General features: G+C 47.5%; 1 protein-coding gene across 2 annotated transcripts in view; it reads right to left on the bottom strand.

The window, feature by feature from the left end:
* Positions 1–16,184, bottom strand: part of LOC311314745 (E3 ubiquitin-protein ligase Itchy-like) — a 41,493-nt gene extending 25,309 nt beyond the window's left edge. For both annotated transcript variants that reach the window (XM_084445222.1, XM_084445221.1), the window contains exons 1-6: positions 15,985–16,184; positions 11,914–12,009; positions 10,125–10,266; positions 4,985–5,109; positions 814–948; positions 86–140 (exon numbers count right to left, since the gene is read on the bottom strand). In XM_084445222.1, coding sequence (XP_084301348.1) covers positions 86–140; positions 814–948; positions 4,985–5,109; positions 10,125–10,266; positions 11,914–11,986 — 530 coding nt within the window. In that variant the 5' untranslated portion in view covers positions 11,987–12,009; positions 15,985–16,184. The remainder of the gene's footprint in view (positions 1–85; positions 141–813; positions 949–4,984; positions 5,110–10,124; positions 10,267–11,913; positions 12,010–15,984) is intronic.
* Between the last annotated feature and the right edge of the window lie 1,316 nt (positions 16,185–17,500).

Consider the following 17,500-nt stretch of genomic DNA (forward strand, 5'->3'; position numbering starts at 1 on the left):
TAAATTGTTGCCCCCTTGAAATAATAAACTGAATTCAAATCAGTTGAGTGGAACTGAAGCCCCGCCCCCCTCCTGTCTGCCATACCTGACAGCATCACCATGGTGATCTCCGTTCAGTTGGGATTCTCCGTTGGATGTACCTGGGGCACAGAAGAGGGTTTATTTTGTGAACTGTCCCGTTTCATCTGTGAAATATCCCTTTAAAGCCACAGTTCAGAGCTGGAGAAAGAGTGGCGCACCGCCCCAGGTAGCTAGCCCGCTGTTAGCCGTGTTTACCAACAAAGCTTAGAGAATGAACATATATGGGTCCAGGACTAGCTAGCCCGCTGTTAGCCGTGTTTACCAACAAAGCTTAAACTATATGGGCGGAGGCCAGGACTGCGGTAACAACACAAGCTTTAAGCATTAAAGATGATGAACTTGAATAATCCCTGAGGGGGATTTGGGCGTTACTGCTGCTATTCAAAGGTGTTGACACACTATTATTGCAAGCGGCCGGCTAGTTGCAGCAACTCTGAGCTGTGGCTTTAAGGTGCCTATCGACAAAGCTTGTTCGTTCGTTCCATCCACCCATCCACCCATTCATCCATCCATCCATCCATCCACCCATCCATTCATCCATCCATCCATCCATCCACCCATCCATCCCTCCATCCCTCCATCCCTCCATCCACCCATCCCTCCATCCCTCCATCCACCCATCCACCCACCCACCCATCCATCCATCCATCCATCCACCCATCCACCCACCTACCCACCCACCCATCCATCCATCCATCCATCCATCCATCCATCCACCCATCCGTGACTCACCCTGGTGGTGGGCCTCTGCCGTGGAGAACATGTCGGGGTCGACTGTCATGCCGTCCAGACAGACCGACAGGTCTCCCACCACGTCCATCTGGTCCCTGTCTGCGCTCAGCTGGAGCGTCTGGACCACCTCACAGACTGGAACGCACAACAACGGTTAGGCTACGACCACGACGACCACGACAACAACACAATCATCTACAGCACTGTGGAGTCCTCCCCTTGATAAAGAGGAAGTCATGTTCAGTGGAATAGGGAACTGCTGTATATGGTGGCCTAGGAGGGTTTCCTGTTAAAGGAGGGATCAAATGATTGGTCAGCTGTCGTCATGGTGAAAGGCAGAGAACTTCCTGAACGCATCAGAGAAAAGGTTATTGACGGCTATAGAGTCTTTATGAGAGGGGAGTGGTCAGTCTGGGCTAGAGGTCTTCTCGGGTCTAAAATGTGGACCCGAAACCGAGATGGACCCGAGACATTTGTTCCGAGATACGACTAAATCCGAACATTTAAAAAAATATGTATACCGGACCCGATTTTGTCCGAGAGCAGGAGTAGGACAGAGACCCGAGACCCGAGTCGGATCGGGTATTTTACGGATCCGACAGGTAGTAGTAGCAAGTAGTAGCATTAATCTCTCAGGCTGTCACGGCTGTTGGCTTGCATGCTGTTGCATCACAGTTGGATGGAATTGCGATTTATCCTCTCAATCTCGACAGGATCAATCGCTGTTTTGTCAGGCTGTGATGTGGCAGCATGGAAATGAAACGGCCGTAAATAAATAAGGCTACACAAAGCTGCCACTAGGTTTGACCTCTTTATATTCATTTTCTTTCAGCTTATTTGTCACAAAGTAGGCTTCTGGTGGTGGCTGGCGTGTCTCCGCTCACGTCGCGCCCGCTGTCTCACTGAATTCGCGTCATGTGATTCTCTCGGGTATTACGCATAATGATAAACAGACCCGATAATAGAATCGGATCCACCCGAACCCAATTGACCATAATAAAAGCGTGGAAATGTGTTCCAGTTCGGGTCCTCTCGGATTTACCTGACCTGTGAAGACCTCTAGTCTGGGCCTCAACTGAGTCTATATGAGAGGGGAGTGGTCAGTCTTTGAGAGGGGAGTGGTCAGTCTTTATGAGAGGGGAGTGATCAGTCTTTATGGGAGGGGAGTGGTCAGTCTTATGAGAGGGGAGTGGTCAGTCTTTGAGAGGGGAGTGGTCAGTCTTTGAGAGGGGAGTGGTCAGTCTTTATGGGAGGGGAGTGGTCAGTCTATATGAGAGGGGAGTGGTCAGTCTTTGAGAGGGGAGTGGTCAGTCTTTGAGAGGGGAGTGGTCAGTCTTTATGAGAGGGGAGTGGTCAGTCTTTATGAGAGGGGAGTGGTCAGTCTTTGAGAGGGGAGTGGTCAGTCTTTATGAGAGGGGAGTGGTCAGTCTTTATGAGAGGGGAGTGGTCAGTCTTTGAGAGGGGAGTGGTCAGTCTTTATGAGAGGGGAGTGGTCAGTCTTTATGAGAGGGGAGTGGTCAGTCTTTGAGAGGGGAGTGGTCAGTCTTTATGAGAGGGGAGTGGTCAGTCTTTATGAGAGGGGAGTGGTCAGTCTTTATGAGAGGGGAGTGGTCAGTCTTTATGAGAGGGGGAGTGGTCAGTCTTTATGAGAGGGGAGTGGTCAGTCTTTATGAGAGGGGGAGTGGTCAGTCTTTATGAGAGGGGGAGTGGTCAGTCTTTATGAGAGGGGGAGTGGTCAGTCTTTATGAGAGGGGAGTGGTCAGTCTTTATGAGAGGGGGGGGTGGTCAGTCTATATGAGAGGGGGAGTGGTCAGTCTTTATGAGAGGGGGAGTGGTCAGTCTTTATGAGAGGGGAGTGGTCAGTCTTTATGAGAGGGGGAGTGGTCAGTCTTTATGAGAGGGGAGTGGTCAGTCTTTATGAGAGGGGGAGTGGTCAGTCTTTATGAGAGGGGGAGTGGTCAGTCTTTATGAGAGGGGAGTGGTCAGTCTTTATGAGAGGGGGAGTGGTCAGTCTTTATGAGAGGGGAGTGGTCAGTCTTTATGAGAGGGGGAGTGGTCAGTCTTTATGAGAGGGGGAGTGGTCAGTCTTTATGGGAGGGGAGTGGTCAGTCTATATGAGAGGGGAGTGGTCAGTCTTTGAGAGGGGAGTGGTCAGTCTTTATGAGAGGGGAGTGGTCAGTCTTTATGAGAGGGGAGTGGTCAGTCTTTATGAGAGGGGAGTGGTCAGTCTTTATGAGAGGGGAGTGGTCAGTCTTTGAGAGGGGAGTGGTCAGTCTTTATGAGAGGGGAGTGGTCAGTCTATATGAGAGGGGAGTGGTCAGTCTTTATGAGAGGGGAGTGGTCAGTCTTTGAGAGGGGAGTGGTCAGTCTTTATGAGGGGGGAGTGGTCAGTCTTTATGAGAGGGGAGTGGTCAGTCTTTATGGGAGGGGAGTGGTCAGTCTTTATGAGAGGGGAGTGGTCAGTCTTATGGGAGGGAAGTGGTCAGTCTATATGAGAGGGGAGTGGTCAGTCTTTATGAGAGGGGAGTGGTCAGTCTATATGAGAGGGGAGTGGTCACTCTTTGAGAGGGGAGTGGTCAGTCTTTGAGAGGGGAGTGGTCAGTCTTTGAGAGGAGAGTGGTCAGTCTATATGAGAGGGGAGTGGTCAGTCTTTATGGGAGGGGAGTGGTCAGTCTTTATGAGGGGGGAGTGGTCAGTCTTTATGAGAGGGGAGTGGTCAGTCTTTATGGGAGGGGAGTGGTCAGTCTTTGAGAGGAGAGTGGTCAGTCTATATGAGAGGAGAGTGGTCAGTCTATATGAGAGGGGAGTGGTCAGTCTTTATGAGAGGGGAGTGGTCAGTCTATATGAGAGGGGAGTGGTCAGTCTTTGAGAGGGGAGTGGTCAGTCTTTGAGAGGAGAGTGGTCAGTCTTTATGAGAGGGGAGTGGTCAGTCTTTGAGAGGGGAGTGGTCAGTCTTTGAGAGGGGAGTGGTCAGTCTTTATGAGGGGAGTGTAGCCTGATCTGATCTCTCTATAACCAGAGGGCTATACTACGAAGCTGACTTGAGGAGTTCGCCAGCTAACCTTGGTGAACTCTGACCTGAACTCTGAGTCAGGCGTTGAGGACAAATTCAATCAGATTCCCTTCCTCTGGCAAAGACTTCGTCATCATCCGAGGAAGACTACTGATTCAATATATGTCTTTGCATCTCGCTTTCCTTTGTTCGATTGCTGAGTAACTCTGACTGTTAGATGTGTCTATGACATTTCTGCAATAAAAAATTGATGACCAAAAAAACTTCACGTGCAGTGAAAGCTTTATATGCACTTGGGATTTCAAAGGCCTGTTAACTAATATGATTGCGTTTTATATTAGTTATAAGAATAGCTAACACATAATGGCCTACCATGGTAACATCTCTGTAACTATTCATCTACTCTACTGATTATGATAGTTATGAATTATTTATCCCACATTTAGTGCTCTGTAAATGATCCTACCCAACAGACTCAAACATTTTCCAGGAGCTTGTCTCGTTGAGAGAGGTCAGGGAAGAACGGTTACAGCTCTCTCATATTGGCCCCCTGGGTGTGCCGTTTTTTTTCTTCCCTCTGGAAACGAGGCGCAGGATCTATGTCCACCCCCCCCCCCCATCACTCTCTGTAAAATGCATTGTGTTGCCTTTGTATATGTAATGCGCAAAACAAATAAAGTTTGATTTGAATCCCCAGCACACCAAATGATAATTGGAATATATTCAAAGAGATCCATTTTGTAATAGGCAACCAGAACAAGATTAAATTACTTTTGATGACTGAAACAGTTGCATGTCTGTCGATAAAATATCCTTTCTATTTAAAAAATATCCATTCTACTTTATTTTCAAGTATATCATGATAAGGCATGTGGAATATAAGTGTGTGGTAGGCGTGCACATGATTAACTGAACACACACAGAGTGAAATTCTGATTCCAACTTCTAATTCTAAAGCTTCAAAATTGCAAACCAACCGACAGATTTGAGCCCCAGCCTTGCCATGTAGCTCAACGGTCAGAACATGGTGCTCAACCAGCAAGGTTGAGGCTTCTCAACCCCCAACACCCCTACTGAACACGCGTCCCCTCAGCCTAAGTGTCTCTGGGTGAAAGCCTGAGCTAACGGCCGTTCTCCAGGGCCGGCGGGGACACTCACTCTTCATGTTGTTGGTCTTGAGGGTGTCGCTGAGCTCCAGCGTGGCCATGCCCAGCATGACGTCGGCCTTCAGCGTCTGGTAGCTCCACACCCGGAAGATCAGCTTGCTGAAGGGGGTGACGATCCTGCGGGCGGCATGGAGGAGAGGTGAGGGCCGAGCACGGAGGCACGGAGAGCAGAGATAGTTTTTGTGTAATCCAGATTAGGGCTGGGTATCGAGTCGAATTTCAAGAATCGATTCGATTCCGATTCACAAGGTTCAGAATCGATTATCACGATTCAATTAGATTCGATTCAATATCGATTCGGTTAGTGTTACTAAAACCTGTTTTTTTTTTTTTTTTTTAGCTGTAACCTTAATTACATGACTGCCAAGTTATGCAACACATCAGTACTAGGGCTGGGCATCGATACTGATTTCCAAAAATGAATGAATTAAGTAATTAATGAATCATTGAATGAATTAATGAACTATTCATACCTTCATTTATTAATTAATTCATTTAATAAAAGATCGATATTGGGATTAATGAATCGATTCTGAATCATTTGATTCAGAATCGATGAATCGATTTTTTAAACCCAGCCCTAATCCAGATATTATTTTGTTTTACATGCATAGAAACATAAGATAATATCGGTTGCTTAAACCGCAAATAAATAAAGTTGATATTCCGAGATGATACCTAAAGCTGACTTGATTCCTCATTGTAACAAAGAGCCAAAGAAAAGTCAACATCTTCCTCGCGGCTCGAACCCGCGATAAAAATTCATGAAACTAACACCTTAACCGCTGGGAGCTACTGGGTTTGCTCTGGGGGGGCTATCAACTCCCCAGTGGTAACAGGAGAGATTGTCTGGAGATATCGATCACAGATCTAATGGAACAATCTCTCTTCATTGTAAACACACATTAGAAAACGTCGGCTGCGCCCGTATACACACATTAGTGAATCGTTCATAGAAGAGCAAGCATCAGTCATTCATTATAAATGAAGACAATTGGGAATGTCTCCAAAGAATAGGACTAGGCTACTATTTGATTTTAGCAAACAGTTGCATCAAATTAGGTGATATCAACTTTTTTATAAAGGTTTACAGTGTCTGTATGTCCACAGTTACACTTGTCAACACAACCCCGTACTCTGATTGAAGGACTTGTTAGTGGTTCTGGTGGTTCACCACGCCCCCCCAGGGAACATCTCACCCCACCCCCCAACCCACCCCACCCCCCAACCCACCCCCCGCCCCCCAGGGAACATCCCATCCCACCCCACCCCCCTGTAGTAGGGCTGAAACTGGAGAGGCGAGAGGGGACTCTATATTAAGACAGGACTGTGTGGACGGACTGTCCAGAGCAAAGCTAAATAAAGATGGCAGTGTTGTTGTGGGTGTGTTCACACCCTAGCCTAAACCAGCAGGGGGTCCTCACACACACTCGTGCACCAACACCAAGAAACACCAACACTTTATTCAAAGGGTCCCCCTATACTGTAACACAGATGGTCTATACCAGGCATTCCCAAACTGTGAGGCGGGCCTCCCCTGGGGGGCCTCAAAGAAATTCAGGGGAGGCGCGGAAGGGATGGTTAGAGAAAAAAAAAAAAGGAAAACATTTTTTGTTTTTGAATTTTCTATGGTTTTTGTGAATGAAACGTGATTTTAAAGATCAGAAGATCTAAATAAATAATGGGAGAGATGTATACTAAATGTGTGGATAGTGCAGAGAGAGCCTCCCCCTACAGGTATGAATGTATTGTGTGAAAACATCATAACGTTAACTAGCAGCAGGTGCCACCGAGCTAACTTAGCTGTGTAACGTTATGGGCGTTATGGGCTGCCTTGCAAAATGGACAAATTTGGGGGGTTGGGGGGGCGCGGGTGTGTCACTGTTTTCAGAGGGGAGGTCCACAATGATGGAGTTTGGGAACCCATGGTCTATACTATAGATGCTCAGCTAACTATCAAAAAACAATGAATAAGAGTTACTAGCTAAGAGTTAATAGAGTGTGAGTGTCTGATGATGAATGTTAAAGGTACCCAACGAAACGTGAATCAAAACAATCCGTTCTTTGTTTATTTCCGATTTCCTCGATTATATGGTTCCTTGTAGTCTAATAAACATGTTGAATCACTTGAATGTCGTTCCTACCTTTTAATATCTTCGCAAAATGATATTTAGCTAATGTTTTGAAAACAACAAAAATGTGTGAAACGTCACTATGATGTAGTACGCGATTTTCGGGGACCACCTTCTCAAATTTGCTCTAGTGGTCAAAAACTACATTGGGTACCTTTAAGTAGAGCTTTAAGTAGCGTTTAGGGGGATTCTAAGGTCCCTCTTTAGGTCAGGCGTTTCCTAGGTCAGGGGTCAGGGGTCGGGAACTTGCAACTGCAGACTACTCTTCATTGTCTCCCACAGAAATTTAGAATTGTTAATGTTTTATATTTTTGTCATTCAGCACAGCACGCTTTCATCCAAAGCAAATTACAATCAGTACACTTGTGAAGAGTGAACCGACTGTACATCCTGGTTATCGTCAGGGAAGCGTTTTATAAGAACAAGTGACACCGGTAGTCACAGTGCTAGAACAAGAACAATGTTTGTTTTTCTTCAGCGGATATGAACCCGGGTTAGGGTGAGGAATGTGGTTCATACACACTTACTGTAAATAAACCAACAGTTAAAGTCAGACAGGTATCGGTGAGAAACCGCGGGGATGGATACGCGGAGGTGAGGTCAGTGGAACAAGACAATGAAGAACCCTCACAGCCAATAATGTTGGGTTGAATAAATAATTGATCTAAAATCAACCGAATAAAGTTGAAGGGTGTCATGTGATGCAGACATATATCTGTCAGTCCAAAACGAGGAGCAGGATGGCTCGTGGGACTTTGTCTCACGTTAATAAATGTCTCGGTGTCATAAAGGTTCCTGACCCCTGTCATAGGTTAACACCACACACACCCAGGTTAACACCACACACACCCAGGTTAACACCACACACCCAGGTTAACACCACACACACCCAGGTTAACACCACACACCCAGGTTAACACCACACACACCCAGGTTAACACCACACACACCCAGGTTAACACCACACACCCAGGCTAACACCACACACACCCAGGTTAACATCACACACACCCAGGTTAACACCACACACCCAGGCTAACACCACACACCCAGGTTAACACCACACACCCAGGTTAACACCACACTCACCCAGGTTAACATCACACACCCAGGTTAACCCCACACACCCAGGTTAACACCACACACACCCAGGTTAACACCACACACCCAGGCTAACCACACACTCACCCAGGTTAACACCACACACCCAGGTTAACACCACACACACCCAGGTTAACACCACACACACCCAGGTTAACATCACACACACCCAGGTTAACACCACACACCCAGGTTAACACCACACACACCCAGGTTAACACCACACACACCCAGGTTAACACCACACACACCCAGGCTAACACCACACACCCAGGTTAACATCACACACCCAGGCTAACATCACACACCCAGGTTAACACCACACACACCCAGGTTAACACCACACAGCCAGGTTAACATCACACACCCAGGTTAACACCACACACACCCAGGTTAACATCACACACCCAGGTTAACACCACACACCCAGGCTAACACCACACACACCCAGGTTAACACCACACACACCCAGGTTAACACCACACACACCCAGGTTAACACCACACACACCCAGGTTAACACCACACACCCAGGCTAACACCACACACCCAGGTTAACCCCACACACCCAGGTTAACACCACACACCCAGGTTAACATCACACTCACCCAGGTTAACACCACACACACCCAGGTTAACATCACACACACCCAGGCTAACACCACACACACCCAGGTTAACACCACACACACCCAGGTTAACACCACACACACCCAGGTTAACACCACACACCCAGGCTAACATCACACACACCCAGGTTAACACCACACACACCCAGGTTAACACCACACACCCAGGCTAACATCACACACCCAGGTTAACACCACACACACCCAGGTTAACACCACACACCCAGGTTAACCCCACACATCCAGGTTAACACCACACACCCAGGCTAACACCACACACACCCAGGTTAACCCCACACACACCCAGGTTAACATCACACACCCAGGTTAACACCACACACACCCAGGTTAACATCACACACCCAGGTTAACACCTCACACCCCAGGTTAACACCACACACACCCAGGTTAACATCACACACCCAGGTTAACATCACACACACCCAGGTTAACACCACACACCCAGGTTAACACCACACACCCAGGTTAACACCACACACCCAGGTTAACACCACACACACCCAGGTTAACACCACACACATCCAGGTTAACATCACACACACCCAGGTTAACACCACACACACCCAGGTTAACACCACACACACCCAGGTTAACCCCACACACACCCAGGTTAACACCACACACACCCAGGTTAACATCACACACCCAGGTTAACACCACACACACCCAGGTTAACATCACACACCCAGGTTAACATCACACACACCCAGGTTAACATCACACACCCAGGTTAACACCACACACCCAGGTTAACACCACACACCCAGGTTAACACCACACACACCCAGGTTAACACCACACACCCAGGTTAACACCACACACACCCAGGTTAACATCACACACACCCAGGTTAACACCACACACCCAGGTTAACACCACACACACCCAGGTTAACATCACACACCCAGGTTAACACCACACACACCCAGGTTAACACATCACACCCAGGTTAACACCACACACACCCAGGTTAACATCACACACCCAGGTTAACACCACACACCCAGGTTAACACCACACACACCCAGGCTAACACCACACACCCAGGTTAACACCACACACACCCAGGTTAACACCACACACACCCAGGCTAACACCACACACCCAGGTTAACACCACACACACCCAGGTTAACATCACACACCCAGGTTAACATCACACACCCAGGTTAACCCCACACACACCCAGGTTAACATCACACACACCCAGGTTAACACCACACACCCAGGTTAACATCACACACCACTTACACGGTGAGAGGTTGCTTCCATTTGGGACTGTGTGTGTTGTTGCATCTCTCCGTCTTCTTGGACTGTCCGTCCACGGCGACCTCCACGTACGGACTGGGCCCAAACCAGTTCTTCTTGTTATCTTTCAGTTTGGCTGATAGCACTGAAACAGTGAAACAGTGAAGACAGGAGTGAGAGACAAACCTGCCGCAAAACGCTTCCCAAGAAGCTCCAGTGAGGGTTCAGTTTGGTTTAAAAAATAATAATAATAATAAGAGATTATGAAAAGAAAAGAAGATTATAGATCTGTACGCTGATGAGGTACTCCTGACTCCAACCGTCAAAACATTTCTTTAAGTATCGACAGATGAGGAGACTCAAAGACTCAAAATAACTCTGTTCTTCTGCCACCTCTTTCAGCTTTAGAGAAAGGCTGCTATATTACTGGTACAGCCACGGACGGGATCTTTGATGAATAATTCACTTGTCCTGATATGAGAGGAATCCTCAGAGAGGAAGAGATTGGCTTGGTGCAAAGATTTGAATACAGATATTACACTTGAAGATCGGGAGAGTGAGAAGTGTGTCATAATACCCGGGTTCAGACGATTAATACAAGATTTTAACTGTTATAGTATAAGTGGATTATGTGCACATACATTCCGCCTTCTCTACTCAATCGTTTTGATCGCAATATTCCAGACCAGTGTTTTAATTGTAATTTGGAGAAAGGTACATTGGCCCAAATCATGGAATTTTGGATTGATGAAATTGATTTATTGTCACAAATAGTATAAAAACTACCAGTAAACCAGATGTTAGAATTGGTTTAGGAACCTCTCATAAATGGACTTATGCCATCAAAGGGAAAGCGGAAGTCATTCAGGAGATATGGGGATATTTCATGTATTTTATGGAAAGCAATCCTTTGGGACCTGGATTCTCTAGCTAAGTGCACTAACAGTTTGAGTATGTTGTTACTGATCATAAAATACTAATTGCATTTTGTACTTTATATCCTGTACAATGAATCCCTCTTTGTAGTTTTGTTTTAATTCTATATATTTTGTCCTGTTCATTTAGTACATATTTCTATATTACTTATTTTGTACCCTGTGGATATGGGTTGTAGGGTTTGGATGGGGGTTGGCGTTTGTATTGTGACGTTGATGTTTAAACTAAAACCAATAAATATATTTGTGAAAAGCGGGTAAAAAGTGTTGACAAAATGTCTCTTTCACCACCATTTTGTGAGACTTCCTGGAGAAATATCCAGCGGCTTCCTGTTGATGTCCCCAGTTGTTTTGGGCCAGTTTAAACCCTCAGTCATCATAACCCATTATGGTAGGATGGAAAAAGCTAATCCCACCATCCTAACATACTAGACGGTCCAGCGTGACCACACCATATATTTGTGGGAGAGAACATGACAGATGAGATAACAGTGTGTTAGGGCTGCACGACTATGACAAAAGATAATAATTGTGATTATTTGATTCAAAATGGTAATTGCGATTAATAATTGTGATTAATATTTAATATATAATATTAATATATAATAACCAAAATGCTCCCAAATCACAGACGTTGATCCCTTTCTTGCTACTAACTCACTGACCTCGTTTTCGCTCATTTTTTCACTACTCACGGCTGCAGGTACTCTTGTGACACTTGTCTTGACCTACTGCTCTGTCTTCTCAGTGAAATTGCTACGCACAGCGCACTCAGCGGAAACGCATGTGATTGGTCTACATATCACCGTACAGTGTGTATAGTATTGTAATAGAAGGGGTAGCCCTGGAGGACCTACCGGTGATCTGAAGCTGAGCCCTCAGTGGGTAGCCGTTGGCTGTGCCTGTTTTGGGAATAGCCCCGTTGGCCATGACATAGGGCTGGGGCAGCCTACCTGGAACACAACAACAACAACAAAACAACAACGGTCAGACAACCATCCGACGGCAAACACACACGACGGCAGACGCCAGTCACACTCGCCCTGTCCGTTTCCGTGGAAGAGCCTCCTACCAGATACGGCCTGACATCACAAAACGCAGCGCTATCTAATCTCGCCAGTCGTAATGAAGAGGACGAAGCGTGGTCGAGCTTTGTGATCCGTTAGTTACAGTTTAACTACCCATCTACTAAAATACACATCAGTCTCTGTTTTGAAAAGGTCATTGAATGTATAAAAGAGCAAGGGTCATGCATTGCTGGAATATTAAAAGGCGCCGTCTGTTCACTGGCAAGGCAGGTGGTAATAATGATGCAGTTGGCAGCTGACTGGGCATCTAACTTCACCATCTATGACCTCCTATTGTGCTTTATCTCCGAGTGATAGGCTTCAGAGGAAATGTGAGAGCCTCATAAAGACACGCGTTGGTGATGACAGCTGGCCCGGCTCGGGTGTTTGTAACTCACCTTAAACGTGATGCGAGTTCATCACGACGGTTTAAATGACTCAAAAACAAACCGTTCATTATTCTCTCAGCAGAATAGGCTAAGCAACATTCACATGAGACAAATGGTGACAGCCACTGGAAATATGGTTGGGGCTCTTGAGGGAGCCATGCACCCCGTGTGGGGAAGCGTAGCCGGCTAGCGCTGGCGAGCTGAGAAAGCAAAGGTGTCTCAGGGAACGTCAAAGTAGCGGGACTGGCATTACAAAACATGTAGTCATCCTGGAACGCGGCAGCTCTCCATGAGGAAGTGAATTATACATTCTCCTCCTCCTCTCCTATCAGTCCCAAGTGGAGGGGGGGGGGGGGGAGGGGGGGGTGATAAACTTTTACTGTTGCTGTGGTCTCAGTTAATAATTAATCACTGCTGTGGCTTTGCCTACTGTAAGCACATGGAGTTTAGTTTGGCTGTCCAGACCATTACTGTGTCTGTTTGTCTGCCTGTCTGCCTGCCTGTCTGTCTGTCTGTCTGTCTGCCTGTCTGCCTGTCTGTCTGCCTGTCTGTCTGTCTGTCTGTCTGTCTGTCTGCCTGCCTGTCTGTCTGTCTGTCTGCCTGTCTGCCTGTCTGTCTGCCTGTCTGTCTGTCCGTCTGCCTGAATGACTAGCTGTCTGAGAGCCAGCAAATGCAAATGACTAACCAGTCAGGAGTTTGTCAGCTGAAACCAGGAAAGGAAATATACCAGATGAATAGATGGATAGGATGGTCATACTCCATGACCCACACCATCACTATCATCTAGGGATCTGCTTTCCGTGGGAAGCACAGGGGTTGGAAATGAGCAGTGACACAAGCTGGAGGGGTTGTTGATTCAGCATACTGACCTGCCAACAACAATCAGCTGTGTTTAGTCTGTTGTCAACAACAACACCAAGCAACAACACAACCGGGTTTTCTAAAGAGGGTGTAATAACTTTTGTTCTCTTAGCCAGTTCCAGAATAGTCTGTACCTTGTCTACAGCATGTCTCTACTGCTGTGATGCGACTCAGATTCACCTCATTAGTTGACAGAAAATGAACAGCTGAACAGCGAATAGCTCGACATGCTCCAATGCTATGACGACGACGACAACAACGACAACAACCGTTTGTCAACAACACTCGACAACAGGTTATCAGAGGTCGCCATGAAGATTACAAACTGATCCCCCATAGATTTATATACAAACTCTATTCCTCCATAGACTGTCACTACAACAATCTCGACACGTCCCAATTACTGCAACCTATCTATTCTTTGTTAAGTTATTAATACAGCTAGCTAGGTCTAGTTCACGACCTCAGCTAAGGAAAGAGGCTAACGTTACACCAGCTAGTTCACTCACCTTCTGTCTAGCTAACGTTAGCTAGCTAGCTCGCAACAACAACAACAACAAGATTAGCCCGACAGCCGATGAACCAGACTTCCCAGCGGTGAACGTGCTGTGACAGGCTAGCCCAACTGACAGGCTAACCCAACCAGGCTAACCCAACCAGGCTAGCCCAACTGACAGGCTAACCCAACCAGGCTAACCCAACCAGGCTAACCCAACCAGGCTAACCCAACCAGGGTAACCCAACCAGGGTAACCCAACCAGGCTAACCCAACCAGGCTAGCCCAACCAGGCTAACCCAACCAGGCTAGCCCAACCAGGGTAACCCAACCAGGCTAACCCAACTGACAGGCTAACCCAACCAGGCTAACCCAACCAGGCTAGCCCAACTGACAGGCTAACCCAACCAGGCTAACCCAACCAGGCTAACCCAACCAGGGTAACCCAACCAGGCTAACCCAACCAGGCTAGCCCAACCAGGCTAACCCAACCAGGCTAGCCCAACCAGGCTAACCCAACCAGGCTAACCCAACTGACAGGCTAACCCAACTGACAGGCTAACCCAACCAGGCTAACCCAACTGACAGGCTAGCCCAACTGACAGGCTAGCCCAACTGACAGGCTAACCCAACCAGGCTAACCCAACCAGGCTAACCCAACCAGGCTAGCCCAACCAGGCTAACCCAACCAGGCTAACCCAACCAGGGTAACCCAACCAGGCTAGCCCAACCAGGCTAGCCCAACCAGGCTAACCCAACCAGGCTAACCCAACTGACAGGCTAACCCAACTGACAGGCTAACCCAACCAGGCTAACCCAACTGACAGGCTAGCCCAACCAGGCTAACCCAACCAGGCTAACCCAACCAGGCTAACCCAACCAGGCTAACCCAACTGACAGGCTAACCCAACCAGGCTAACCCAACCAGGCTAACCCAACTGACAGGCTAACCCAACTGACAGGCTAACCCAACCAAGCTAACCCAACTGACAGGCTAACCCAACCAGGCTAACCCAACTGACAGGCTAACCCAACTGACAGGCTAACCCAACCAGGCTAACCCAACCAGGCTAACCCAACTGACAGGCTAACCCAACTGACAGGCTAACCCAACCAAGCTAACCCAACTGACATGCTAACCCAACCAGGCTAACCCAACCAGGCTAGCCCAACCAGGCTAACCCAACTGACAGGCTAGCCCAACCAGGCTAACCCAACCAGGCTAACCCAACCAGGCTAACCCAACCAGGCTAACCCAACTGACAGGCTAACCCAACCAGGCTAACCCAACTGACAGGCTAACCCAACCAGGCTAACCCAACCAGGCTAGCCCAACCAGGCTAACCCAACTGACAGGCTAACCCAGGCTAACCCAAACAGGCTAACCCAACCAGGCTAACCCAACCAGGCTAGCCCAACCAGGCTAGCCCAACCAGGCTAACCCAACCAGGCTAGCCCAACCAGGCTAACCCAACCAGGCTAACCCAACTGACAGGCTAACCCAACCAGGCTAACCCAACCAGGCTAACCCAACCAGGCTAACCCAACCAGGCTAACCCAACTGACAGGCTAACCCAACTGACAGGCTAGCCCAACTGACAGGCTAGCCCAACTGACAGGCTAACCCAACTGACAGGCTAACCCAACCAGGCTAACCCAACCAGGCTAACCCAACTGACAGGCTAACCCAACCAGGCTAACCCAACTGACAGGCTAACCCAACCAGGCTAACCCAACCAGGCTAACCCAACCAGGCTAACCCAACTGACAGGCTAGCCCAACTGACAGGCTAACCCAACCAGGCTAGCCCAACTGACAGGCTAGCCCAACTGACAGGCTAACCCAACCAGGCTAACCCAACCAGGCTAGCCCAACCAGGCTAACCCAACCAGGCTAACCCAACCAGGCTAGTCATGTTCATGGTTCAGTTGTTGTTGAGCTAGCTGGTGTCATCATGGCTGTCTGGTAGAGCTAACGCTAGCTAGCCCAGTGTGTGTGTGTGTGTGTGTGTGTGTGTGTGTGTGTGTGTGTGTGTGTGTGTGTGTGTGTGTGTGTGTGAGAGAGAGAGAGAGAGAGAGAGAGAGAGACCTTCCACATTCGCCTCGTATCTCTTACCCAAATTCAGGGGGTTGATGATGAAGTTCACGACGAAATGCTACACAGCTCCTCTCTCCACCCCCTGAATCCCAACCGGTCCGGGCTCCACGAAATACCCCCCAAATCCCTGCCTCTATCCGGGGTCCCTGCCTCTATCCGGGGTCACAGCCTCTATCTGGGGTCACAGCTCTGCTTTCCACCCCCCAAATCCCAACCTATCCGGGTCCGAGCCTCTATCCGGGCTCCACTTCCAGGAACACGAAACTTCCACCAGCTTCGTGGCCAGGTCACGTGACCGAAACAAGGTGAGGCGCCCGCAAGGGTTGCCAGGTTAGTGCATGTATCCCCCCTATCGTGTTATCTGGGTGAAGGATCAGTAATGGTTTAATGCGTTAAATCATCTGTTGCATTATTTCGATTTGTACGTTTGTGCTGGCTACACAAAAGCACTGTGATTCAATTAAATAAAGGTTAATAAATACGTATTGAGGTTATGGTTGTCTGTTTGTATATATATGTTGATTCAGCATACTGACCTGCCAACAACAATCAGCGGTTGTTTAGTTGCTGTTGTCAACAACAACAGCAACAACAACACCAAGCAACAACACAACCGGTTTTCTAAAGAGGGTGAAATAACTTTTGTTCTCTTAGCCGGTTCCAGAATAGCCTGTACCTTGTCTCCAGCATGTCTCTACTGCTGTGATGCAACTCAGATCACCCTGAGGACCTCTTGACTCAAACATTTACCTCATTAGTTATTGACATAAAAATTAACAGCTGAACAGCGATTAGCTCGATATGCTCCAATTATATATATGTACTTTTTTAAGCAAATCAAAATTAGGCTAACAGGCTCCTTGTTTACCATAACGACTTGTGCAAAACAGTACAATACAAAAACGAAAGTAGCCTACATCAAATGCATGTGCACAATCAAATGCACAACATAGAAAAACAGCAGATGGAAAGATGGGAAAAGATGCATTACCTATGTAAAGTAGACGTTCAATGTTCTACCATTGCTCTTTTAACTAATCTGGCAGGCAAAGATTATTTCACTTATTTCACTACACATTTCAGAAGCCAATCTGGCAACCAGGGCTATTTGTGGTTCAGGCTGGCCTGTTCTTGTTAGTGACCAGTAGGTGGCGCTACCTGTCAGCGTGTGGCCGCAGTAACAGGACTGGACCGAGTCTGCGGCAACCGGTGGTCGAGGTCGGAGGATTGAGTTATATCAGCCTGAGAGGACCAGCAGGTCCGACTATAGGCTACTGTTACAACCGCCTTGGTCTAACTCAAGTGTACCTCTCTCTATGCAGTGACAGAGATGTCAAGGTTAAAGTTATCGAAGCAAAAGTCTGAGTGGAAGATCAACATGTTTATTTTATTTATTTATTTATTTATTTATTTATTTTGGGGGGGGGGTCGGGAGGGGGGGTACGTTAATTCATGTATTGAACGATTTGGATTTGAACACATAAGAACTGTATTACAATAAATAAAGGTTAATACATAAACAACACGGTCATGT

This window comes from Borostomias antarcticus (genome assembly GCF_949987555.1).
Source record: "Borostomias antarcticus genome assembly, chromosome: 11".
NCBI classification, from domain to species: Eukaryota; Metazoa; Chordata; class Actinopteri; order Stomiiformes; family Stomiidae; genus Borostomias; species Borostomias antarcticus.